This window comes from Cydia splendana, chromosome 1 (assembly GCF_910591565.1).
Source record: "Cydia splendana chromosome 1, ilCydSple1.2, whole genome shotgun sequence".
In the NCBI taxonomy this organism is placed as follows: Eukaryota; Metazoa; Arthropoda; class Insecta; order Lepidoptera; family Tortricidae; genus Cydia; species Cydia splendana.
This window is the reverse complement of record NC_085960.1, coordinates 7,994,329-8,021,197: the sequence shown is the minus strand read 5'-3', so window position 1 is coordinate 8,021,197 and position 26,869 is coordinate 7,994,329. Positions and strand designations below refer to the sequence as shown.

Genomic DNA, 26,869 nt, shown 5'->3' with positions numbered 1-26,869 from the left:
GCCTTATATATTATAGAGAATTATCTCTGCAATGCAAAATATTTCTCTGCTGCACAGAATAGAAACTGAGCGACTCTTCATAGACTTATTTCTAAAGTAAAGCCTTCTCTTTGCTAATCCTCGACGTTTGAGGATCGTGACGGAACATAAAAGTATCTTTTTTTTGATAGTTTGTAGCGATTTTCAAGAAACTTTTCCTTTCACACGTTTGTTTTCAAAATAGGAAAATATTTACACGTAATATATCCGAGAGGAATATAACTTCATAGTTCATAGTACATATGTGTTTTTCTATGCCATAATATGAATTGTAGTTTACATTACTCAAAAATGTGTTTCGCTAACCTTATTTGCAAAACGCAAAATCTTAATTCAAAGTCACGGACAAGCATCGTGTTGCAGATATCTGACCTCGGCCAAGGTTTGTAATTATGTCACATCTTAAGAAGGTGTTTTTACTGACACTGCGGACCGCGCTATTGTCGCTCATTTCCGATTTCCTCGTAATCTAATCGCGTATTATTGTTGTTGTATTGGAAAAGAAATTAGACAAAAATCCCGAAACTGTATTTCTTCGATTTACTGTAGGCGCTCGCTAGATTCAATTTATTAATATTTTTTTAATCGGACACCTCGAGGGGTCTCTAGTTAATCCGTAGCATTCGTAACTTAACGTATTGTTTGTTCGCTGTTTTAGAATTGTAATGTAATAAATAATTCGCATCGTTGATGGCCCATTGAATATGACTAACAGCTGTCCTGTTAAGGCTTGTAATGGTTCTTACGGGTGCTTACGTTTCTAGAGCGCAAGCCTTGAACTTGGTGCCCTTCAAATTCTGCTCTGTATTCTGTAGCAGCTATTATATGAAGAATATATCTCTTATTTTTCTATGCCTTCGTGAAAATAATGATTTTAAACGAAAGGGAAAGAATAAGCATGACCTAACCATTTTGATCCTGTGTCTTGATTTACATTTAACTTGCTCTTTTGATCTCTGATAATTTAAAAAAAAATGCATTTTTATCCTAAGTCTTACAAAATAATGGGAAATGAGAAGATTAATTGGATGCTGATACGCAATAATGTGTCAACCCCCATTAATTTTTCAATAAGATGTGAACTCAAAATATTGACGCTTAATGTTAACATTTTATTGCAAATTATGGATGGATGACTCATTTTTGCTAAACACCATCCAATTAACATGCAGATTGTGTTTTACTTACCTAAGTCATCTAAAACTGTAAAATTAATAATTATAAAGTTGTAGCAATTATATTTGAACCTTACACACACAAATACTAAAAGTTGATTGGTTGGTTTTCGCTCTGTTGATCAGGGCTGACGTTAGTTATAACTGCGTATTTGGTTTCAGATGAAAGTGTTCATGGATATGAAGCCGGGCGGGTCGCTCTGCACGGTGCTCGCCACCATGTTCCGTTTTAAGTCGGAGCAGCGGTGGCGCAAGTTCGACTTCCAGGTCGGTAAGGTATGCACGCCGCTCGCTCGCCGCACGCCCGCCCGCCCCGCCCACGCCCGCCAACCGCCCCGCAACGCTCGCTCACCACCCACCCCGTTTCTATTCTACAGGGTTCCATGTCTCGAAAGCTATTATTATTATAGATTAATGTTATTAGTGTGTTATGTAAACGCAGATGATTTGATAGTTTGAGAACTAATAATATTAATCTAATACCGTTCGAGATATGGGGTCCCGAGCACACGATGCTAGATTGGACGCAACGCGCGTGTGAGTGCAGGATTACGTTCGTGTGACCAATCCTATATATACTCTATACACCTGGTTCGCACAAGTGTAGCTCTAAAAAGACTACCAGTCCCTTTATGTAAATGCAGATAGCCAGAAAAAGGCACTAAGTTGAATGTGTCATGTTGAATTAGTACTTTTATTTGACATGTGCTTAAAGTGTCTTAAAAAGATCTAACACAATTTTAAATTTTAACACGCAGAAACGTCTGCGAACGATGCTATTAAGCTTAGAATAAATTTAAAAGTGGAAAAATTACTGTACAGTCACCGGCAATAATATGTTACTCTTCAAAGGCCGCAGAAATATGTGACACTCTCTTATGGCTCTACAAATAAGATAGAGTCAGATGATTTTGCGGCCTCCGTTGTGTAACATACTATTGCAGGTGACTGTACCCGGTTGGATTACCCAAGACACCCAAGACTTTTCCACTTTTAAATTTATTCTAAGCTTAAGATCTAACACGTTGATCTATTAAACTTGCAATTATGACAATCTAAAAATATGTCCATATGTAACCACCATCCACCTTGGCAACAATCAAGTAATTTTGTTTTCTTTTCAATTGCCTGACGTGACTGAATCACACCCAATGAATCACTGTATATGTTCGGTTCGGACGTTTTCTCGCTCTCACACGCATCAAAATGATGGATGACTGAATATTACTAACAGCCCTTTCATTCATACCGCAAACTTGCGCGTCCGTGTTGTAGTCCAAACCACTCGCACAAAGACAAGTACAATATGTAATATGTATAGCTATTGTACAGCAAACACTCTTTTTTTTTTTAATAAATACCTACCACTTTTTTTGTAAATATCACGAGTGGAACGGCACCGGAATTTTTTATATTCAAAACTTTAATGTCTTATATGCTTCTTTTTTTATATAAGTAAAAGACACCTCAAGAAATTACTTATTCTAATATAAAATATGTCTAAAATTATATTACGGTATACATTTTTTCACAGATTTTTGTTGTAGATGTTTCATGTCTTTCCATTATATTTGTTTCATTTCATGCCGGGTCCATTGTGTTTTTTCTTTGGCTTTTTTAATTAAAAAAAAAGGTAACTTGTAATTGATTTTGTCGTTACTTAACAAATCGTTTGTACTTTTATCTGTTTTATAACATTATTGTGTTTGTAACTAATACTTCAAAATTGTGATTTTGATACTCACATCAGCATGTATTTACTGTTATCATAATTATAAATGATCTACAATGAAATAGATCTACAGAAACAACAGGTTCATGTAATCTAGTTTACGTTTTACGTTATTGTTTTTCAGTTTTTAATCAGACAATTTTGACACGGAATTCATTTTAATCTGAAATTAAATTACATAACACCTAAGAAATGTACCTGAGTGTGGTATTCCACCTGTCCAATTTCTTCGACCAATGTGTATTTTGTCTCACATTTTGCTTAATAAGAGAGTGAGACGCAATGACATTGAATGGACCAATATATTGGACAGATGGAATACCACCCTAATGAAATCATAATTAATTGAGAAATAAGTTGCCTCGAGTAGGACTCCAATTGTGCCAGTGCTAGCTCAAATATCCGTTCCAGATGGGTTTGATAGTTATGAAACGCTTCAAGTTCGTGCTAACATTTTTTTTGTTTCTCGTCCCTTCCCCCGCACCCCTTTCCAGAACCCGTCGCGCAAGGACCTGAACGTGCAGATGATGATGGAGATCGAGTCGTCGCTGCTGGCGGCGGAGGTGGTCCGCTCGCCCAGCGTCTTTATTCGGCCCGATGTCGACAAGACCACCGCCAACAAGATCAAGGACATCGTCGTTAACCGACAGGGAGAGATATGCGGTTTGTTCTTGTTCCTTAACACTTTGACGACCGAGAACCCGCCTGGTAGGCACTCTTAATGTTTGCTCAGATGCCGGACAACCCGCCCAGCGGGTTGTTTTGTACGCAGATATAGACGACCGGTTTCTGGGGTAGTGCGCCGTTTTTTGCCCGGTTGCGAAAGTGTTAATTATTATTGTACGCAAGCATCGCACATTTCACGTGTCAAACAAACTAGAAATTACACAGTATGAATAACATCCCACGATTGAATATTTTGGAATTTTAGTAACCAGCTACCGTACGTACTCGTAGTTTAATTTCAATTTGTTAATCAACAACAACAGTGTAACTGAATGTTTTGTTGGTTGCAGAAGACGAAGAGGACGCGACGCACGTCATCTACCCGAACGTGGATCCGGTGGAGGAGGAGTACGCGCGGCCGGTGTTCCGGCGCGGCCCCAACGTGCTCGTGCACTGGTACTACCTGCCCGACAGCCACGACACCTGGGCGCAGGCCGACCTGCCGGTACGTACTCTGTGACAGTAGGCTGGGGTCAATTTGATTATCGAGCTGGTTGTCTTGTTCATCTGAAATTGTATGGTATACTGAATTATAATGGTACTGAATTATAAACCGTTTGCCGTGTTAACAGGTTGACGTGCCGGAGACGGCCAACTGGGAGTGCACGCGCAGCGAGCCGTGGCGCGTGACCGCGGCGTGGGTGCTGGACCTACCGCAGTACAACGAGTGGATGAACGAGGACGACTACGAGGTGGACGCCGCCGGCAAGAAGAAGGTAAGAAACAACCACCGTGTCAACAGGTGGACAGAAGACAACTGGATGCTGATAAGCAATAATGCCATATTGTAGCTGGTCCGCTCGACTTTATCCTGCATCCGCAGCAGTTACTGGTAGTGACGCGCAGCGTGGCGCGTGGCGCGTGACCGAACGACTACAACGAGTGGACGAACAAGGAGGACTACGAGGTGGACGCCGCGGGCAAGAAGGTCTACTGTCATCTGTCTCTACATATATCTTCATTCATCTTATACTATGGTGACCATTAAAGGGAACGGAAGTCGTGTATGGGCCAAAATGCCTGTTGGTAAACATCAAGACACGGCTAAAGTGGTCACCCTAAATACTAATGGGAACAAACCATAGGAACCTTACAAGACTATTAGTTGAGTTGTAAAAGACAGAGTTACGATCTGGGTCGTTGTAAAAGAAGTAGGTACACGACCTACATGCATTTTTGCGAACTGAGATCATGTGGAGAAAATGAGATACGATCTCTCATTTTTGCGAACTGAGAGGTAAGCGGGCTCTCCTACAATGGCTCGTAGCAGGAGCACGTAGGTATGTAGAGCGTAAGTTACTTTGAATTGAACATCTGGAATCTGGATGTGATGCCCTATGCAAGAATGCAACTGTTTACGTGTTGGTTGCGTGCTGTAGCCTGATAAATTTGCTATACCGGGTTTATTTCTGCTCCTGCGTTTACATTATAATGTTGGAGTGTTGTTTTCCAGGTGCATAAGCTTCGTCTATCCGTGGAGGAGCTGATGCCGGGCGGTGAGACGTCCAGCAAAGGCAAGAAGGGCAAGCGCAAGCGCTCGCCCTCACCGCCGCCGCAGAAACAAGCCAAGAGAAAGAGGTACATTGTAGTGTCCAACCAACCGGATTTTTTGCCGAAAGCGATGGTTCGGTTTTGACTCAGCTTTGGACGAAACCAAAACCTTTATAGACTTTTTAAAATTGTTGAAAATGTCGGTGGTCTTTCTTTTTAGATATATAAACAGTTTATTATATCACTTGCACGAATTATAGGTAAGTATTTATAATAAACCGGCCAAATGCGTGTCAGACCACGCCTTTTCTAATTAAGAAAGAATGATTAGAATTCATTTATCACTAGTAGTGATGAAGGCAATCCGAAATTATAATGTTCTAAGTTTGGCGCGGCCGAAGGCAGTTTTTTTCGACCAAAACATGATTTTTACGCCGAAACCTTCCGAAACCGAAACGAGGCGGTCGTTGTTTCATATAATTATTTTTTATAATCGGGTACAAGTAAATTTTATTATTGGCGCTAACAATTAGAGATGCACCGGATATTCGGTTACTATCCGGTATCCGGCCTATCCGACCATTATTTTAACATCCGGTCGGATACCGGATAGTGGCTTACTATACGGCCGGATACCGGATAGTAACATTGCTTGATTTCGGAGTAAACAAGATTGGAATAAGAAACAGTCACGGTCATAATCGTACTCGTTTATTATTTTAAAACAATTTAAACATTCCACTCACTTGCACGCGCACTCATTTTGAACCTAGAAATAAGTCCGCGCAAACGTTCACTACGAATCAGGTCAAAACCTGCACAATGCGCACCTGAAAAACCGAAATGTAGGTGTAGTTCCGCCGGCCGAATATACGGCGGCCGGATACCGGATATTCGGCCGATGGTCAGGCCGAATATCCGGCCAAACAACTATCCGTTGCATCTCTACTAACAATGACAACGACTCTTCATGGAAATGTCTCGTTTTAATTTATTTACGTTTGTGCAGCCGCTTGACGAAGAAGCGCGACAACGACGGCGACGACGAGGAGGACGCCGCGTCGCGCGACAACACCGACGTCGCGCCCACGCCCGAGCCCGAGCGCCCGCCCGAGAAAGAAAGTAATTCATCACCAACTCATGTCTATGTTTAAAGATAACATCAGTTGCAAGTGAAAAACATCTGTCAAATGTTAAACTACGGCTGCTATCGTTATTACTAGTTTAGTCTAATTATACATAATAGCCTTTCATGTCAATTACCAACCTCTATGGCGTCCGCTGCATCCACAACAAAATGGTGGCTGTTAAACCACAGAGAGAGGCCACAAATATAAACATGAAAAGTCATGTAGAATTCTTATTTAAATACTTATTTTATATGTATGTGTGATTCAATTGGCCTCTCTATATATAATATTGACCGTGGTACCATTGCTGAGAGTTGTAGCGCTTGCAGCCGCCGCCTTGGAGCCGGCGCCGGCGGAGGCGCCCGCCGAGCCGGCGCCCGCCACGCCCGCGCCCGCGCCCGCGCCCGCGCCCGTCCTGGACGCGCACGACGACTCGCAGGGCAAGCACAGCGACTCCAACACGCAGGTACCCCCACCTACAAATATTCATCTTTACGTTTTCTCGCAAATCGAAAACAGGGCAGCGCTACTCTAACCACCCCGACTCCTCCATGATACTCTGCAAAGCGCGAAGCCGGAATACATACTAATTAATGGTCTGCGTGTTAGTTGTTTCAAGCTACCTGCCCTGCTAAGTGACCTGCCTAATTTGCAAGCTCATTACTTTTCACATCACCTATTCGGAAAAGGGCTTTTTCTTCCCCGCTAGGAGGGATCAAAGTGGCACTTTTCCTCCCTGCTAGGGGGGATCAAAGTGGCACTTTTCTGTTCTACGACACTGGTTTTGTTATTTTTTCCATTCTTTTTTTAGCTTGAATAATATTTTGAAACATAATAATTTGTGTCAACACTAAGATTTTTTATTTTCCTCATAGTTGATGTGTAAAGCAGTATGTGTCACACGGTATCAAAATTATTTCGTCTTAGGCGTTAACACTTAAATCCCTCATTACGCTCAGGATTCTACTTTAGAATCCATCGCTTCATTCAGGATTCAATGTACACCCTTGAGGGAAATATATCATTTTGATCCCTTGTAACACAAACTACTATTGTTCTCTGAAGACTTAAGGTCCCCAAACTGCATTGACATACCAGTACTTCCTTCGAAGGCCTTGGTTCCAAGGTTTGGAACGACATCCTTATGAGCAAGTTTTCAGATGTTGTTCCACATTCCGTACAGACTTCAGTCTCCTAACAATATTGTAATCCTTAATTGATGGCAGGAAACGACGGTGAAGGAGGAACCGGAAGACAACGTGACAGACCAGACGCACCACATCGTGGTTCCGTCGTACTCGGCCTGGTTCGACTACAACTCCATACACACCATCGAGAAGCGCGCCCTGCCGGAGTTCTTCAACGGCAAGAACAAGTCCAAGACGCCCGAGATCTACCTCGCTTACAGGTATATTATATTTGTAGATTTTGCCCGAAATATTTAACTAACTTTAATACATAATACATTTAACTACAGAGGTCGGGAAATTAAATATTACAGGCCAAGTCGATAAACGGAAGGGATACGAGACCCGATTCCTTTTTAGGTCGCGTGCTTTTCAAAAAAGGGCGTGGATATATGATCAAACCAATACATCATTTCAAAGTTCAATATACAATAGATCTTTCGGCCTGACGTGGTGTGGGGTGGCGCCTTGGAGGCGTTGGTGGGTCGCACGCGCGGTAATACAATGCGATGACCGCATATGTTTTGCTATAAATTTCAGAATACTTGTAAACTAAAAATATTGTGTTGTTGCGCAGGAACTTCATGATCGACACATACCGGCTGAACCCCACGGAGTACTTGACGAGCACGGCGTCGCGGCGCAACCTCGCCGGCGACGTGTGCGCCATCATGCGCGTGCACGGCTTCCTGGAGCAGTGGGGGCTCATCAACTACCAGGTTTACATACGCTCACGCAGGCCTTGATTTCCTGCTGCCTGCACTGTAAAGAAGGATACATGGACGTGATTTTGTGTACGACATCAACCAGAGACCAAGGCCTAAGGGGGTCATGTGCGCTAGCTGCTGTCGAGGCGTTTCGGAGAAGTAGCGCGCCGCTTGACATGATTTGCATCCGTTAACGGCGGTGTTGTCGTTTGGTTGACGCTATACACAGCATATCTACAGCGTCACATAGTATGGGAAGACAGTCATCGGACATCTCTATAGAAATTAAGGCTATACAACTACACAGCGTACAATCAGCCAAGACATTTTTTGGTCTCATCGCGTTTGAAAATGGGCCTAAGGCTGGTGTTTACACGCGCATATCCAGTCGGTTTCTTGGTTGAGCCTGACAAATCCTGATACTAATGTATGTTTTGTGTTGCAGCTGGAGGCGGAGTCGCGGCCGACGGCGATGGGCCCGCCGCCCACGTCGCACTTCCACGTGCTGTCCGACACGCCGTCCGGCCTGCAGCCGCTCAACCGCGCCGCCTTGCCGAGACCAGGTAACATACAGATACTGACTTGGTATCTAGCGGACTTTAAATAAAGTAACAGATCATACGCATCTATTTACCTTCTCCTTGTGTCGAATTCTACAGTGCTGAGGGTTGTGACCTCTTGTTAAATTTCTTTAATGCACGGATTCGTAAAAGCTGATATCGCAGGTATTGCGGCTCTGGTCGGCCGCTCGAGTTTATTAAATGATATTGACTATTCATACTCATTTTGATATACAGTGGAAACTGGATAAGTGGAACCTGGGTTAGTGGAAAACCTCTTTAAGTGGACCCAAGTTCTCGGTTCCAGTCCCTTGGCAACGAATTACCTCTATAAGTGGAATTTTGGGACCTCTATAAGCGGAATCCATTTTTTCGAAAATTTCTTATTTTTACCTCTGTAACTGGAAGCAGCCGTCTCCGAAACCTCTATGAGTGGAATGGCTCGGCGTTATAAAATTTGTCATTTTAATAAACCGTCACAAGGAGGGTAGTTTGTTTCGTTAACATTATGGTTCGTGTTTTAACTACGTATTTTGTATGAGATCACAAATCGTTCAGTTTGGTTCTTTTAGCCGTGGTGCGGTGCCGTGCTGTTAGATAAGCAATGCCTAAGCGCAAAATCAAGTTATTATATCTCTTCGGGATAAATTAAAAATTATAACAGACTGAAAAAGCAATAGAGACACTGTAGAGTTTTTTTTTAATCGCAGCCAAACATAGACAAAAATGTGTTCGACAGTATTCTCGATATTGAAAGAAATTTGGTAAAATGTGACTCAAACCAAAATAACGGATTTTTTTCATTAAAGTACAATCGGTACATTGATTTATTTAACCATACTGGTTTCTCTTGCATAAATAAATATTAGGAGTGATTTTGTTTAATTGATTTTGTTTTTGAAATTTTGAAAATTGTATACGAACTCTTGTGGATTATTTACAGTATTGCATTTTTTAAAGTCAGGATTACATACCGATTTTCTGTTAATACACACATATTTAAGAAAAGATGATTATTTATTTCTTGATCTTTTATTTGACCATACTATACGTGACCTCTATAAGCGACATTACTAGCATTCACAACCTCTGTTAGCGAGAGCCTCTGTAAGTGAGAAAACGTTTTATTTGAACCTGGTTAAGTGGAAAACTGGATAAATGGAAAACCTGGATAAGCGGAACTAAACAGCCGGTCCCTTGCGATTCCACTTATCCAGTTTCCACTGTAGTAGTTTTTAGTTATTTTTTCTTTTGGTCTTGTGTTTTCTTCTTGTTTCATATAATATGATATAATGAATGTGTTACAGTGGAGACCGCGGCGGTGCCGAAGACGGAGGCGGGTCTGCCGAACGGCGTGGACACGACGGCTCCGGCCGCCGCCGTCAAGGTCGAGAACCTTCTCGAAATGGGTGGCGCGCCGGGACTCAAGCTCGACCAGGTTGGCCACTTTGTACTATGTGTGGGAGATGAAATTGATAAAGCTGGAACTGATTAAATAAGTAATCGAAAAATCGATGTGTACAAAAATTCAACATACATATATACATCATAAACAATCTTCAGACAATGGCAGAATAGTAAATTACCATTTATCGTCACATATATCCTTGAAACATCGCTCCTAAAGTATTTATGTTGGTCCAGTACCGAGGCGGAGCGCGTGGTCGCGAATGGACGGAGCAGGAGACGCTGCTGCTGCTGGAGGGGCTAGAGCTGCACCGCGACGACTGGAACCGCGTCGCCGCGCACGTGGGCACGCGCACGCACGACGAGTGCATCCTGCACTTCCTGCGTCTGCCCATCGAGGAGCCCTACCTGCAGGACGGCGCCTCCGGTTAGTACAACTTGGCTACAGTGCCGAGGGACGGAGAAGGCGCTACTACTGCAGAGGATGAAGCTGCATCACCGAAACATACATCACTTAGGGTGGTATTCCACCTGTCCAATGTGCATTGCGTCTCACTCATAAAGCAAAATGTGAGACGCAAATACATATTGGACAGATGGAATACCACCCTTAGTTGGTCCACAGACTTTACAATCGTAGCACGTTGAATTTTGCGCAAATATCGATTAAGTTGTCGAGTGTCACATACGGTTGTTATACGTGGTGGTGGGGGTGTTACACATAGTATTGTTACAGGTGGCGTGCTAGGTCCGCTGGCGTACCAGCCGATCCCGTTCAGCAAGCAGGGCAACCCCGTGATGAGTACAGTGGCCTTCCTCGCCTCCGTCGTGGACCCGCGCATCGCCTCCAAGGCTACCGGCGCCGCCATGGCCGAGTTCGCTGCCATCAAGGTAGTTATAGTCCTGAGTGTACCAACCGGTCCCGCCAGCAAGCAGGCCAACTCCGTACAAGTTCGCGGCGTTGTATCTGACACCGTAAGATTGTGAACCCGTTAGTTTATAATCTAACGTAGGTTAGGTTAGGTTAGATTGTAATCTCCCTACCGTCAGTTTATAATTTAACTAGCGATATTGTAAACTGACGAGTGTTTACAATTTTACGTTGACATATCCAATATAGATATAACCTCTCCTTCCCATCCCTAAATCTTTAGGGGTTTTGAAAATAATGAAATGAAATTATTTATCAATGCACGTGGAGAATGGATTACATTTGCAGCTAAAATTAGTAGTCTCACCAAACTACGTTTTCGGGCGTAGGTACATAAGTACATTTCACATTTTTGTACATACATTTTTGACTTTTTAATTTTACTCAGTTCCTAATTAGAGATAACTTTTCTACCGATGCGATATCGCGTCCTCGGGACTCTTGGTGTTTTGATTATACTGTGACAGTGCTGATGAAGTAATTAACGTATGTCCCGCAGGATGAGGTGCCGGCGGCCATGATGGAGGCGCACGTGAAGGCGGCGGAGGCGCACGGGCCGGCCGCCGCGCTGGCCGCCACCGGCATCGCCGGCACCGCGCCCGACCTGCCGCCGTCTAGCGGTAAACACGCTGCTCATACTACTCATACAATAGTACATTATTGTCGAGGCTCGGAAGTAGCTACTTGCAGGCTGAGGATTCGTTTTAAACGGACGACCTTGGGAGTCCGTTTAATTGAATCCGAAGCCAGCAAGTAGCCTTCCAGCCGAGTCATATATAGTGCTTTTCTCAAAAATGGTGCAAGAAATATAAATATCATAGAAATATTTTACAAAAGCAACTTTCTTACGTATATATTTTCACAGAAAAAAGTAGAAACAATTGAAAAAATTAGCTTTGACGCCTTTTTATTTTTTTAATAAAAAAATAGAAGTGTATTTTTCTGCCGAAAATACGTCAACCTATTTGAGACAGCTAAATAGTCGCGGTACTAATCATCTGTTTGGCTGTTTAATGGACCTGTGCCTTCATTTGATATGGCCATTTCAACTTTTAAAAAGTTTGGAACTCGACAAATAATGGAATTTGTATGCAACATTGCAGTCCCAAAATCGAGACTGCAATGTTTTTAACTTTTTAATTTTTGACTGACCATAAACTACGCGCTTCGCAACCTATTTTTTAAACGGCAAAGTCGACTTTGCCGTCCATTTTTGAGAAAAACTCCTTTTACTATCGGACCGAGACATATTTTTTCGTTTTTGCTGTTTGGCATAGTAAAAGTTGTCCAGGATGATCTACATATCCACTACGTAATGTATGGTTATAATATATTTCCAACTCGATGGGTAGGATGACCATATAATTTATAACCTAAAAACGCTAAATCTCGCAAAATTGTATTGAAATGACAGCTGTCAACCTACCCATCGAGTTTGAAAAATATTATAAAGGTGTAGGCATAATTTTTAAAGTATTCAGTTTTAACAAGCTTTTCGCTGGAAGCCCACTTTGGACATTATTGATGCCGGCGCTGTTGAAGCTACGCATTATGTTCTCATATTCACCGTGGCGCCAATCGTTGCCAAGTACAACGTGGTTCGCGTTCTGTGTAGTATCTACCGCTTTGAGTAATATTTCCCGGGTATGAAAATTGTGAACTACCAACTTAACTAATATCGTCATCAAGATGACGATCTAAGGGTCGGTTGCGCCAAACCATCCATCACGGTTCAAACGTTCGCAAAATTATATTGTATGAGAAGTTTCATAGTTCACTGCTGAGTGTCGTTGATCAGTTCGTCAACTGTGGATAATGAAACTGGCCTTTAATTACAAATTATGATAAACAGAAAAGAAAGAAGGCGTCAGCGAAGTGAAGACGGAGGCGATGGAGGTGGAGGAGGGCGAAGTGAAGCCCAAGGAGGAGCCCGCCGAGCCCGCGCCCGAGGAGCCCAAGGACACTAAAGACGCGCCGCCCCCCACCTCAGGTTAGCCCTTCAAATACTTGTTCCTGTTCCTGCGGGGCCGGTTTGCCTGGCCGTAAAAGTCAAAAAATCTATTAGTCCACGTGCGAGGATTGTTTTATGCATATTAACTCAGTTACACACAAGGACCATTTTATTATTAAGAATGAGAAAAATCCTAGCAGCATGTCATTCAACTTCTACTTTGAACTGGCATGTTTTATGAGAGCATGTTTTATATATAGTTTGAAATATTTGACTTACTTTTGTTGATCTCTTTTTCCTTGAAAATAATTAGATGATCTTTGAACGAAAATGAGTCGAATAGCATAAAAAAATTAAGATATTTAAGATTTCTCACTTGACCAACATTTTTACCATACCAAAATTATTGTCATGTTAACAGAAGGCTCGACACCTTCGACGGTGGACGCGAAGCTGCAATCCGCAGCCGCGGCCGCGCTGGCCGCTGCCGCCGTCAAGGCCAAGCATCTAGCCGGCGTCGAGGAAAGGAAAATCAAGTCGCTGGTAGCACTGCTGGTTGAAACGCAGATGAAGAAGCTCGAAATCAAGCTGCGACACTTCGAGGAACTCGAGGCTACCATGGAGCGCGAGCGTGAGGGTGAGTCATCGGTATAACTTAGTTCGAGCTGCGGGTGTGAAGGGCAAGCTACTCTCTGGCGTCAAGGAGCGCGAAATCAAATTGCTGGTCGTGCTGCTGATCGAGACTTAGACGAAGAAGCTTGAAATTAAGTTGCGCCACTTCGAGGAACACGAGGATACCATGGAGCGCGAGCGTGAGGGTGAGTCATCGGTATAACTTAGTTCGAGCTGCGGGTGTGAAGGGCAAGCTACTCTCTGGCGTCAAGGAGCGCGAGATCAAATTGCTGGTCGTGCTGCTGATCGAGACTTAGACGAAGAAGCTTGAAATTAAGTTGCTCCACTTCGAGGAACACGAGGATACCATGGAGCGCGAGCGTGAGGGTGAGTCATCGGTATAACTTAGTTCGAGCTGCGGGTGTGAAGGGCAAGCTACTCTCTGACGTCAAGGAGCGCGAGATCAAATTGCTGGTCGTGCTGCTGATCGAGACTTAGACGAAGAAGCTTGAAATTAAGTTGCGCCACTTCGAGGAACACGAGGATACCATGGAGCGCGAGCGTGAGGGTGAGTCATCGGTATAACTTACTTCGAGCTGCGGGTGTGAAGGGCAAGCACTTCATCGGCCTCAAGGAGCGCAAGATCAAATTGCTGATCACGCTGCTGGTTGAGACGTAGATGAAGAAGAGATAAGCTACAATACTTCGAGCTACAATTATCTAAAAGAAGAAAACTACAATGGAGCGCGAGCGTGAAGGTAAATTAATCAATTCGAGTTGCCGCCACCGCCGTCAAGGTCAAGAACATCGCCGGTGTTTGTGAGTTCAAGTTCAAGTCTTTTGAAATTATACATTTCCTTTAATGAGAACAGAATTGAGGAATGATAATACAATTTGTTTTTCTTTTAATTAAAAACATCAACCTTATGTTTTGCAGGTTTAGAATACCAGAGACAGCAGCTGATCCAGGAGCGGCAGCAGTTCCACTTGGAGCAGCTAAAGGCCGCAGAGTTCCGCGCGCGCCACCAGGCGCACCAAAGGTACGTCACCCCAAGCACGCTCTCATAGGTCTCTATTATACGAGAGGATTCGCAAAGAATTATAGTCGACTACGAGGTGGTGCGAACTGCAAATACCGTGCTCAATTAATAATAAAAAAAATAGTTTTCGTCAACCAACCTCGCTCGGCAGCTCGGACCAATAAATTGCCTCTACAAAGTGGGTCCTTCTAATTTCGGAGGATAATCTATAATTCATAAGGCTCCCGAAGTTCATTGAATACAGGTGTACGTGTTGTTTGTTGTAGGATGCAGCAGGAGGGCGGCGCGGCGCCGGCGACGGTGGCGGCGGCGGCGGGGGTGGCGGCGGGGCCGGCGGCCGAGGCGCCGCCGGCCGACGCGGCGCCGCACCACGCATAGAACCCGCCCGACGCGGCTATGTCCATAGCCGCCGTGCTCTAGCCGCCGTGTCCGGCTCCCACCATGCTGAACTTAGCCGCCTAAACGAAAAACAAAAGCATGCCGCCCGATGTTAGAAAACTTCGCGTTCGGACAAATTCCTACGATCTTTCTAGTACCTACTGATGACCGCTGAAGTTTTTGTAATACCCGATGGGTATTTGAAAAATCACGTGCTGTCTTGCTTCATTTCTCTCGTCGGTGACTAATTACAGGAATGTGTGATAGGTGTAACTATGTGCTCTGCGAGCGTTTTACTATATTATTGCGAGTGTGAAGCGACCTTAAAATATTTCAGACGATGACGACGGGTTTATGTGTTCTACACGTAAAAAATTAAGCCAATTTTTACTAGTATTATGGATATGATCACATCTATTTATACGGAAATCTCAATTTGTATTGTGGACAACTACACTTTTATAAGCGATCCGAAAGAAATGGCAACTTATAGGATGTTGTAACAGACTGAATCAGTTTAAAACCGATTTTTGTTCTATATAGAGCCACTATTGTATCCGAGGCCGCAATACCCACCAAACGCTGACCTCGGCGCAACTCTGTTACAGAACACTGTGACTGCTTAGTAACAATACGCGAATGTCCATGTAGTTCACTCAATGGAAATGGGTAATGTTTATAGAATAACACAATCAAGGATAATAGACAGACAGATGGACACATATAATATGAACATTTTTATTATACAACTATTCAATCAAACAAAAATACATTAACTCTTATCGTATATTTAAAAGGTCCATACAATCATAGAACATTAATTTTTAAATGTGCTCAATTTTTTTTACTGATAGGAATTAATAATTATACTTTTTCTAAGTATTCTACACGGCCTTGTCAACCCATCTTACGTAAACACGTAATTAATCATTGTAGTAACTAAGACCTAGTGCATTTCTACACTAATTGGTATAAATCAACGTACGGTACATGTTGCAGTGAATATTCTAATCTATTATGTGAACTGATGATGTGAAATTATTGATGTGAACTGAATATCTAGTTTTAATTCATTTAAATGTAATTAATTGGCCATGTACGGTTGATGCGTGAGTTAGTATGACTCGATGAAAAATAAATCATTAAAATATTATAAGTTATTATTTTAAGGAATAGACATAACAAAAGTAATGGAATAAAAACTGTCAAATATGTATCGTTTCATTTAGTAAGCACTCTTATTAGTATAAGAAGAATAAGCATTGTACCAATAATTGGCAAAATTACCAGTGCATAGAAAATGTGTTAACGATTGTATACATCGATACGATTAGCGATATACAATGGTGTTGTTAGTCTCCGTAGAAACCTGTAAGAGTCGGAGCTCAATCGTGGCGAGTGGAACCGATTTAGTTGAACGATAATGAACTTTTCTCAAAAATGGACGGCAAAGTCGACTTTGCCGTATAAAAAATAGGTCGCGAAGTGCGGAGTTTATGGTCAGTCAATAATTAAAAAGTTAAAGGCAATGTTTAATGGGTCTGTGCCTTCATTTGATATGGCCATTTAAACTTTTAAAAAGTTTGGAACTCGACAAATAATGGAATTTGCAATGCCTTTAACTTTTTAATTTTTGACTGACCATAAACTACGCGCTTCGCGACCTATTTTTTAAACGGCAAAGTCGACTTTGCCTTCCATTTTTGAGAAAAATACACTTCTATTTTAAAATTTAAAAAATAAAAAGGCGGCAAAGCTATCTTTTTCAATTGTTTCTACTTTTTTCTGTGAAAATATCTGCGAAAATATATACGTAAGAACGTTGCTTCTGTAAAATATTCCTATTATATTTATATTTGTTGCACCATTTTTGAGAAAAGCACTATATATGACTCGGCTGGAAGGCTACTTGCTGGCTTCGGATTCAATTAAACGGACTCCCAAGGTCGTCCGTTTAAAACGAATCCTCAGCCTGCAAGTAGCTACTTCCGAGCCTCGACAATAATGTACTATTAATACCATGGAGATCCAGTTGCAATTTCAAAGGCAGCCTTATTGTAACGGGGACCGTACTTGGATGATAGTAAATTTCATAATTATTCGTCTTCAACATATTCCTGCGGCCCGTAAAACACGTAAGAGCTAGAGGGATCTTCAGTCTCTGCTATACCTACGCAGGATTCTCGCCGGCTGACAAATTGCCGGTTGATAGCTTGGAGGCGTCAAGCGCTTGTGTAGTGTGTTCGCGCCGGCGGACGGATTTATTCGGCTCGCAACGTCGTAGACATTAGACGATTGAAATTACTCCGCTGATGTAGTCTCAGTCGCTGGTCACACGTGTTTATAGAACGGAGCAAGTGCCTTAGAACAAAAAGGTTTGCTCCGATAACGCGTGTTCAGTTTTTACAAAAATGCGACCAGTACCATTTATCACTGAGTAAGCGAGGGACTGCGTTTAGTTTTTTTAATGTTATAACAAAACAGTTGAACACGATGCTTGGTGCAATATTGTTTTTGTTGATTAGTATTTGTGACAATATATCCGGGTATAAACCTATGCTCGCCAAAGGCTCTAAGGAACGACCCGAAGAACCTGACTATAAAGTATCAATGGTAAGCATAATAGCTACATTAGCTTATATGTATACTAAACTTATGTCGATAACTATAATCGTTAATTTAGACTTGTTTATAGAGTTAATTAGGGTTTTTTTTTGTAATAGAAATACTGCATTTTTTTTATAAAACCTACCGAATACGATTTACGGTTCCGAGAACATATGCAGTTTTGAGAAATTAATTACACCTTACTCGAACATGGGTATAGGTAGGTAGGTGTAGTCCCCGACTTGTGTCTGCATAAAAATTAGGTCAATTACAAAGAAATTACAATATAAATAAATTGTTGATTAACTAAAGGTTAGTGTCTGCGGATTTCTTACTATCCTCGTAAGACCCAATGTGCATTACAATGTACACTCTGTTTCAATCTAATTCGAACTTCGAGCAACACCGGCTTCCGACACGTCAGAAGGGAGGGGCCCAAGCGATATCTTACCGTATGTACAAATCTTTCTGCCATTTTTAGCGGGGGGAAAGGTGCACACAGTCGCACTTCTCACACACTTACGTACAAAATCCAATCTGTAATGACGACACAAATACATAGAAAATAGTGTCCGACCGAAACATGTTTTTTTGCCGAAACCGAAACCGAATGTTCGGCATTGGCTCTTGTTTCGGCCGAAACCGAAACCGAAACCGAACCTTTTGTCGACTTGTTAAAATCGTTGAAAAAATGTCATAAAACCGCTTTTACACACATATGGGGCTGTCACACCCAATGTCCTTGAAATTGATGTTACTTAAGCAGTTTTTTTATGAAAATACTAGAGTTAGACCAAGATAATTTTGCAACGATTTTGATAACACACGCAGTGCAAGTGTTATTTTAAACGTCAAAACTTCTATGAAATGATGACGTATAAATAACATTTGCACTAAGTTACACTGCGTATCAGTGGCGGCACGTCAAACATGTCCATTAGGCAAACCGGGGCTAATTTGGCTTACATATTTCCTTTACAACTCTGCTCAAACGTCCAAAAACAAACCAGCCGGTGGGAATCAGCTTTTATAGGCGTGCCGCCACTGCTGCGTATGCTATCAAAATAATTGCAGAATTTTCTTGGTCTAACTCTATTCATTCACCAGTCAAGCCAACATGTAGATACAGGGTCAACCAAAAACGCGAGCGCAGCGAGCGCGAATTTTTTGTTGACAATATCGCAAGGCCGGGTACCGATCTTCACCTGGGCCTAAACGTCCGAAGTGCCCCAGTGAGGCGAACTTTCATGCGAAGTCAAAGCCGTGCTCCAACCAATGTTCATTGTATTAAAAAGCGAGATATTTCCTTAAGCGCTGGTGGCCTAGCGGTAAGAGCGTGCGACTTTCAATCCGAAGGTCGCAGGTACAAAGCCCGGCTCGTACCAATGAGTTTTTCGGAACTTATATACGAAATATCATTTGATATTTACTATTTGCTTTTCGGTGAAGGAAAAACATCGTGAAGAAGCCGGACTAGTCCCGATAAGGCCTAAGACGGCCTAGTTTACTCTCTGGGTTCGAAGGTCAGTCTGATGGCAGTGTCTTTCGTAAAAACTAGTGCCTACGCCAATTCTTGGGATTAGTTGTCAATTGGACCCCAGGCTCCCATGAGCCGTGGCAAAAATTCCGGGGTTACGCGAGGAAGATGATGACTTTTCTTATTATTCCTTTGCCCAGGCCTAGTAACATGTGACAGTGCTATCTCATTTACTCCGATACAATTAGACAGTGTGCGCATTAACAGCCTCTTAAGACTGCGTCGACTTCTAGTGGCGCCCTCATTAGTGGAATTGTGTTTTATTATAAACCAATTAATTTCTGTACCTATACAATACATGAATCAGTATATGTAGGTAAGGTACATATTAATATTGTTGTTCTACTTATTCCACAACTTTTGGTCTTTGTAACATAGTTTAGTTTCATAATACGAAGTACCATTTCGTAAGTTTCGGCCCGGCCGAAAGGTTCGGCCGTTTTTTGGCCGAAACCGAAACTACAGCCGAAACATGATTTTTTGGCCGAAACTGGCCGAAACCGAAACCGACCCTTCGGTCGGACACTAATAGAAAATGACACACGTCAAAGACAAATCTTGTAGACCTCGATCTCTTTTTGTGTACGGACGAGTCACAAGTGTCACAACACGCACACTAACACATTTTCGTCGAAGAATTTTATTGTATTCTGATAGATGAGAAGTCGGATTTGCCGCTCGACCGATCCGCAATTTGTACTGGGCGAGCATAATCGATAAATCCAACAATTACATGAGACTAAAATATAATAATTGTGTTTAAATGTAATTAAACGTATGATATGTAAAAAAATATTACATGTGAAATGTAACACCTTCTTTTTGAAAATTTGATGTCCCCGCCCTCCTTTTACATCAAAAAACCGAGCAATTAGGCATTTTTCTGCTGCTGTGTTCACGCGCGCGTCTGGACTCGGTCTAGTGGAAAATCCGAGCGCAACTAGTTTTATTACCCGCGCTAGATCAGTTGATCTTGTACCTAGGCAGAGGGGAAATAGTGCGAATGCCGCCTCCCTTCCGTGTTGCTCGAAGAATTCGAACCTTTTGAAGACGAAATAAAGTAGCATTTTGATTCATTGTTTTCTAAAACAAACGAAAGTCACCCTAATGTACTACATAACAAGGTTCAAAATAAAAACTGGGAAACTTCGTATGATGGGCCTTGCGAAGCTATAGAACCTTATCTTTTTTGGAAATTGTTTAAAATGTGGCAAATGGTACCGGCGATAAAGGCGTGTGACACCTCATTCACCGTAATCGGTCCAGTAGTTCCGAAGCCACCATGAATATATCACATGGTACAAGCATAAACACTACATAAGTACCTAAAATATACAGGCACTTACATAAAGACTGCTAAAAAAATAACCCTTACCTATTTATGTTTGACTTTACCGCAGTCGGGTAGGTTCATTAATTAGAATTCAATACTTACTGCGCGGATCCACGTTCCGGCATTCAAGAGGTTAAAGATAAAATAAAAGTTACAAGATGTTCCATTCCATGTCTTCGTCATATTTGCCTAAGACTACTTTCATGCCCTATGACAGCGGTCTCCAAACTTATTGACCCGAGGGCCACAGCCAGGTCTTCGGCTATCTCATCTTATCGCGGGCCGGATTGTATGGCTTTTGCCTCTCCCGCTTTATCCAAAAAGTAAAGGCTAGAGGCCCTCGTCTCGTGGGCCGAAGTTTGGGAGCTTGCCTTATCTATGGTATGGTTTTGATCGTCTCCTGGCTATAGGTGGCATCGGAGGAGCACGCGGGCAGCCCAGCGCTGTTCACGCACGGCGAGAGCCCCGTGTGGGACGCCGATACCCAGAGCTTGTATTTCGTGGACGCGTTGGAGCAAAATCTACATCGCCTACACTATGCAACGGGGCAGATATTAACGAAACGTATAGGCAAGTGTTTATTAATATGTACAGTCACCTGCAATAATATATTACACAACAAAGGTCGCAAAAATAACTGACACGATCTTATTTGTAGAGCCATAAGAGCGTGTCACATATTTTTGCGGCCTTCGAAGAGTAACATACTATTGCAGGTGACTGTACTATATCATTCTTACATTAGCTCGTACCTATTTATTTTGTTATGATTTTACCTTTGCCCGTTCCGTAATACCTTATTGGATGGTTATCCTAATACCACCTACATACAGGAAGATATAATATAAGTATAAATTAGATGAGTACTAATTTTTTTATAACGGTAGAACTAGAAATAATGGTATCTAACATATCTACAAAGAAGTAGATAAAGGTATACAAATTTATTTCAGCACAATTATAATTATCACGGAACATTATGTTATTCCTTTCATTATTAAAACCTGCTACGTATTTGCTAGCTGGTACGAACCATGCATGATATCGAAAACTGTACGATATACTTTACAAATAAACGAAGCAGAATCAGCAACAATAGTCCGATTCCGCAGCAAAATAAAAAGTACCTAACTTCCTCAAGATAACGGTTTTATGTGTTCATCTATTCAACATAGCAACAGCCATTTAAAGTCAGCGTACAGCCGCCATCATCAGATATATCGGAGTGGCCAAGGTGTTAAAAATATCTATACATATTTACATATACTTTGCCGCCTTAACAACAGCAGGCGTGTTCTAAAGATTCTTATTTGCAAGCACTTTTCTGCTCCGATATATCTGACATCGTTATTTGCTATTCTTGTAAATCACTACCTCTCCAGGTTACGGGCAAGTGAACGTCATTGCACTGGTGGAAGGCAGCAGTCGGCTGCTGGTAGCCGTGCGAGCAGGATTGTATCTACTAGACTGGCAGACGGAGGGCGATGCCGCGTTACGTCTGCTGACCACAGTGGACAACGGCATGCCCGACAACGTGATCAACGAGGGCAAGCCGGACGCCGACGGACGGTTCGTGGCGGGTAAGTGACTTTCACACTGGGGCAGCATTTCCCAAACTATGGGTCGCGAGCGAATATTGAGTGGGCCCTGACGACATTCCGACCGATCGGGCGATCTGAACGTTACCAATAACATTGTATGCCCCCTTTTTAAGACGGTCAAGAGGTGGGTCCCGAATTTGGTACTTTTTGTTAGATGGGTCGGAGCCCAGTCAACTTTGGGAACCACTGCACTGGGGTATTGGTGAAAGGAAACTGTCAGACTGGCACTGGCACACAGGTTGATACGTCTGTTGGCCACAGTGAACGACCGTCAAGCCACACCAATCTACAGGCTTTTCCCATAAAAATCCTAATATTGCCAATCAATCCAGCTTTGATTGAGTTTTGATGATTCATTTGAAGACAAGTCACAATTCCCTGAAGTGCAACCTAATTTGAACCTTAAATCGGAATGCTAAAGTTGAAATTCTATTAGTACGAATGTGGTCGATATATCGGAAATCGGAAAAGTTGATAAACTGGAAAAGGGTTAAGTAAGACTTCTACACTGGGATGGTAAGTGGAAACTATTGGTTTCTCACACAAGAGGGCGATGCGACCTTACTGACCGTACTAAAACTAATACTTACTTAAGTCTCCGAAAATACTATTTCACGCGCACAGTTATACCTGCTTACTAAAATACTTATGTAGGTATTGTTTCAACATATCACGCGCGGCCACAAATATTAATAAATTATTATAATAAAATTGTGACATTGCATAAGCAACATAAACATTTTTATAAAGGTTCATACATTGTTTTTTTATCTTAATTACTAATTGGTTCTACACATTTTATTTTAGTTTATGTTCAAACATATTGAATACTTACCTGCCTTACCATACAATAATATAAACTCATATTATTGTAGGTATTGTGACAAAGAGTAATTAATACCTGTTATTATTAGGTCATAGGTAATTTAATTTATTTGTACTATTTATCAAATGTGACTTAACATGTATATTCATCAAATTGAATACTTACCTGTACAATAGCATTATTGTATTGGGACAATAAATTGTCTCATCTATAATTTGGCCCATAACATAATTTAACCGTACTGTATGTCCCTTTGTCTTAGGAAACGTTAAATAACTATTAATAATTAAACCAGTCTGAGTATGACAAACTGATAGTCTTCAGCTTAACACTCACTGCAACATTGCACCTTCTTCTCTATTCTGTGTTCGCGGTGTCAGTAAAGTAATGATCTAGGAATGTTAAATTATTTCAGGTACAAAAGGCCCTCAAACAGGTGACGACGTGGTGACTGACAAAGCCACTCTGTACAGCTTCGACCAGAACTCGCTGCAGAACCCGCGCGCGCTCCTCCGGCCCGTCACCATCTCCAACGGCATCGCCTGGTCGCCCAACAACACCGTCATGTACTACGTCGACTCGCCCACTCAGAAGATAGAGGCGTTCGACTATGACTTGCTGACTGGAGACATTGGTGAGTGCCACTTACATAAATGATCAGCAACCCTCATTTATTTATTTATTTATTTATTTATTACTCAAATAAGTGACACAGCATTACAGTAAAAACTAAGGCACTGTGAAACTACAAAATAAGAATACAAGAAAACAACAACAAAACTACAAATAAAAACCAAACACAAATTAAACATTAAATTTGGGCGACGACGTAACAGCGTGGCTCCGTTGCGTCGTCTGACTTGGTGTAGGGTTCGGCAGGTTGCCCCGGAATCTCCGAAACACCACACCCTTCGGCCAGAAGTCCGCGCTTGCGATGGTGTCCTGCAGCGGCCGCGGCACGCGCACCACAAATGAACTGAAGTGCACATAGTGACGCGACTGTAGCTGGTGCACCCTCAGCGTGTAGCCAGTCTTCCGGCGGACGTACTCCACCACCTCGTCGGCCCCGGCGGAGTAATGCAGGCGAGACACGTAGAGCGCCTTACTCGGTGTCGCAATTCGTAAACCAGAATTAACCGGTTCCGCAGTGCCACACAGAGTCTTACGGGGCGCCCTGCGCACCTTGTTCTTCCTTTCCACCAGTGTGAATCCCTCCTTATCCACATTGGTGCGGGAGGACTTCTCCAAAAGGGGAGCCCGTGATTCACACGCCTTAGAAGGCGCGTTGACCCGGTTAGCTGCGACAGGCTGACCGGCGACGTCAGCATAAGCACGCTGACGTGACTTCGAGGGGACAGGAGACGAGGAGGAGGAGGGTCATGTGACACTTTGTACAGTCAGCATCTCTAACGACATCGCCTGGTCGCCCAACAACACCGTCATGTACTACGTCGACTCCCTCACTCAGAAGATAGGTCCAAAGAACGGTTTTTGGATCAGGCTCCATACAAAGTTGCCCATGGTCCTTTATGCTACATATAATCGATTTGGTTAATTTACGAGAATAGCCTTTTACGAATGACAAATACCACCGATACTGTTTTACAGGTAACCGAAGAACTATCTTCGACATCACGGAACACGGGTACAGCGGCGCGATCCCCGACGGCATGACCATAGACACCGAAGGTCATCTTTGGGTGGCGCTCATGTTCGGTGGGGCGGTGAGTGTCTTGAAAACAAAACACGATACCAATAAATGTGGTTACATATCAGAATACCGAAAACTGATTTACCTAATGTTGAATCACCTATGCTTGATTCACCTATTTTTAAATTACCTATCGATCATTTTACCTAAACATTGACTGACCTAAGTTTATAATACCTAAGCTCAAATAACCTAATGGACGAAACACCTAATGCACGATATACCTAATGCACGTTTTACCTACTGCACGTTTCACCTAAAGCTATTATACCTAATGCACGAATCACCTATAGCTGATATACCTAATGGACGATACACCTAAAGCTGATATACCTAATGAACGATGTACCTAAACTTGATTTACCTAATGGACGAAATACCTAAAACTGTTAAACCTATCGCACGAAATACCTAAAGTTGATATACTTCCTGAACGAATTACCTAATTTCGATATGCCTATTGCACGGAATACCTAAAGTCTATATACCTAGTACAAAATTCATATCATTTTGCCGAATGATCAAGTGGCAACTCCACCCAATAAATCGTATGATTTCCCAACCTTACAGTAGAAACTGTTTGTTTGGATAACAATTTAAAAATACACTTTTTAAAAACGCTACTTTTTAGGTAGTAGAATGATTTCGTTAGTCTAATACAAAATTAGTTATGTTATCTTATCTTATCAAAAACTAAATTTTTGTAAGTTAACATCATGACGATGAATAAAAGTCGGTTTTGGCACTGTTTGGTCGTAGTTAACCTAACACGCTCCTCCTAGCTTTACTCGTCATCGCACCTATCTCGACTTCTTGTATGTCCTAATAATATTCTACTAAACAATAATTATATTTTTGATTTTAGGTACATATTTCGTTCATTAAGTGCATCGACTTCAGGTATTTCGTGCATTAGGTGTATCAAATTTAGGTATTTCGTTCATTAGGTATGTTAACTTTAGGTAATGCGATCATTAGGTATACCGACTTTAGGTAATTCGTGCAGTAGGTATGTTAACTTTAGGCAATTCGATCATTAGGTATACCGAGTTTAGGTATTTCGTGCATTAGGTATACCAACATTAGGTGTTTCGTGTATTAGGTATATTAGCTTTAGGTATTTCGAGTATTAGGTGTTTCAACTTTAGGTAAATCGAGCATAGGTATTCTGAGCTTAGGTAAACCAATTGTAGGTGAAACGTGCAATAGGTAATTCATTCATTAGGTGTTATGAGCTTAGGTTAACTGATCAATAGGTATTTAAAAAAATAGGTGAAACGAGCATAGGTGATTCAACATTAGGTAAATAGATTTTCGGTATTCTGATATGTAACCATAAATGTTTGTTCACATGCTTATAGTTAGTTTTTTTAGCATTAGAAAAAAGGTAAACAATCTTGATGTGTCTTTTATTTGAAAAACACGTTTTAAAAATAAGTCACGGCAAATATTTTTCTTCATTTATATTCTTCTGCTTTCATAAGTAATAGTTACTGATTTTTAAAAAGCGTTTTTCAATTAAAAGACATGTCAAGATCGCTTACCTTCTTTCTAAAGCTAAAAAAAACGAACTATAGCAAAGAAACTGTAAGCAACATAAGTACCTACGTTTATTTATAAGTGCCTCGGCCCTCGTGTCGGTTTGCTTTAGCTTCAGGTCAATCTTGTGAATGTAATCTATACATTTTATATGTAAAAAACAAGTCCACCGCCGCGTCTGTCTGTATGTATGTTCGCGATAAATTATAAAAGTAACCCAACACGACAATCATCCACCCCAGGTGATCCACATAAACCCTGACAGCGGCGAGTTAATAGCATCGTACACGGTGCCGGCGGCGCGCGTGACGTCGCTGTGCTGGGGCGGGCCGCGGCTGGACGAGCTGTTCGTGACGACGTCGCGCGAGGCGCCGCTGGGCGGGGCCGTCTTCACCATCCGCGGCACGCAGCGCCGCGGACTCGCGCCTAACAAGTTCCACTTCCACGACGCTGATAGATACTGAGTTTTAAGTTATATACCTATTTTAGATTATCGAATGTTTATTGTATTATTTATTAAACCGTTCCCTGGATTTATTTTTGTAAGTTTTACGTACGTATTATAAACCAATAACTCTAGCGATATAGATGTATTCATGCAATTAATTAGGTTAAAACGTCTAAAAGAATTGTAAAAAAGTCACCTACC

The 26,869-nt window shown here is 42.0% G+C and overlaps 3 protein-coding genes across 4 annotated transcripts in view; all 3 read left to right on the top strand.

Moving 5' to 3' along the window:
• Nucleotides 1–16,278, top strand: part of LOC134794844 (SWI/SNF complex subunit SMARCC2) — a 29,007-nt gene extending 12,729 nt beyond the window's left edge. The window contains exons 3-20 of one of the 2 annotated variants that reach the window (XM_063766655.1): nucleotides 1,377–1,481; nucleotides 3,441–3,609; nucleotides 3,963–4,117; nucleotides 4,245–4,388; nucleotides 5,126–5,250; nucleotides 6,173–6,285; nucleotides 6,623–6,759; nucleotides 7,520–7,701; nucleotides 8,058–8,199; nucleotides 8,633–8,750; nucleotides 10,055–10,185; nucleotides 10,392–10,581; nucleotides 10,891–11,045; nucleotides 11,585–11,705; nucleotides 12,938–13,075; nucleotides 13,458–13,673; nucleotides 14,586–14,688; nucleotides 14,955–16,278. In XM_063766655.1, coding sequence (XP_063622725.1) covers nucleotides 1,377–1,481; nucleotides 3,441–3,609; nucleotides 3,963–4,117; nucleotides 4,245–4,388; nucleotides 5,126–5,250; nucleotides 6,173–6,285; nucleotides 6,623–6,759; nucleotides 7,520–7,701; nucleotides 8,058–8,199; nucleotides 8,633–8,750; nucleotides 10,055–10,185; nucleotides 10,392–10,581; nucleotides 10,891–11,045; nucleotides 11,585–11,705; nucleotides 12,938–13,075; nucleotides 13,458–13,673; nucleotides 14,586–14,688; nucleotides 14,955–15,066 — 2,556 coding nt within the window. In that variant the 3' untranslated portion in view covers nucleotides 15,067–16,278. Of the gene's footprint in view, nucleotides 1–1,376; nucleotides 1,491–3,440; nucleotides 3,610–3,962; nucleotides 4,118–4,244; nucleotides 4,389–5,125; nucleotides 5,251–6,172; nucleotides 6,286–6,622; nucleotides 6,760–7,519; nucleotides 7,702–8,057; nucleotides 8,200–8,632; nucleotides 8,751–10,054; nucleotides 10,186–10,391; nucleotides 10,582–10,890; nucleotides 11,046–11,584; nucleotides 11,706–12,937; nucleotides 13,076–13,457; nucleotides 13,674–14,585; nucleotides 14,689–14,954 lie in introns of both variants that reach the window. The other variant, XM_063766647.1, reaches the window with a different exon arrangement.
• LOC134795557 (uncharacterized) overlaps nucleotides 1–26,869 on the top strand; it is a 135,113-nt gene that overhangs the window by 1,300 nt on the left and 106,944 nt on the right. The gene's annotated exons all lie outside the window — the stretch shown is intronic.
• Nucleotides 17,282–26,753, top strand: LOC134796470 (regucalcin-like). Its single transcript, XM_063768664.1, has 6 exons — nucleotides 17,282–17,679; nucleotides 20,954–21,113; nucleotides 21,926–22,123; nucleotides 23,386–23,604; nucleotides 24,579–24,694; nucleotides 26,463–26,753. Exons 1-6 carry the CDS (start codon nucleotides 17,560–17,562, stop codon nucleotides 26,682–26,684), a joined length of 1,035 nt encoding a protein of 344 aa, XP_063624734.1. The 5' UTR covers nucleotides 17,282–17,559; the 3' UTR covers nucleotides 26,685–26,753.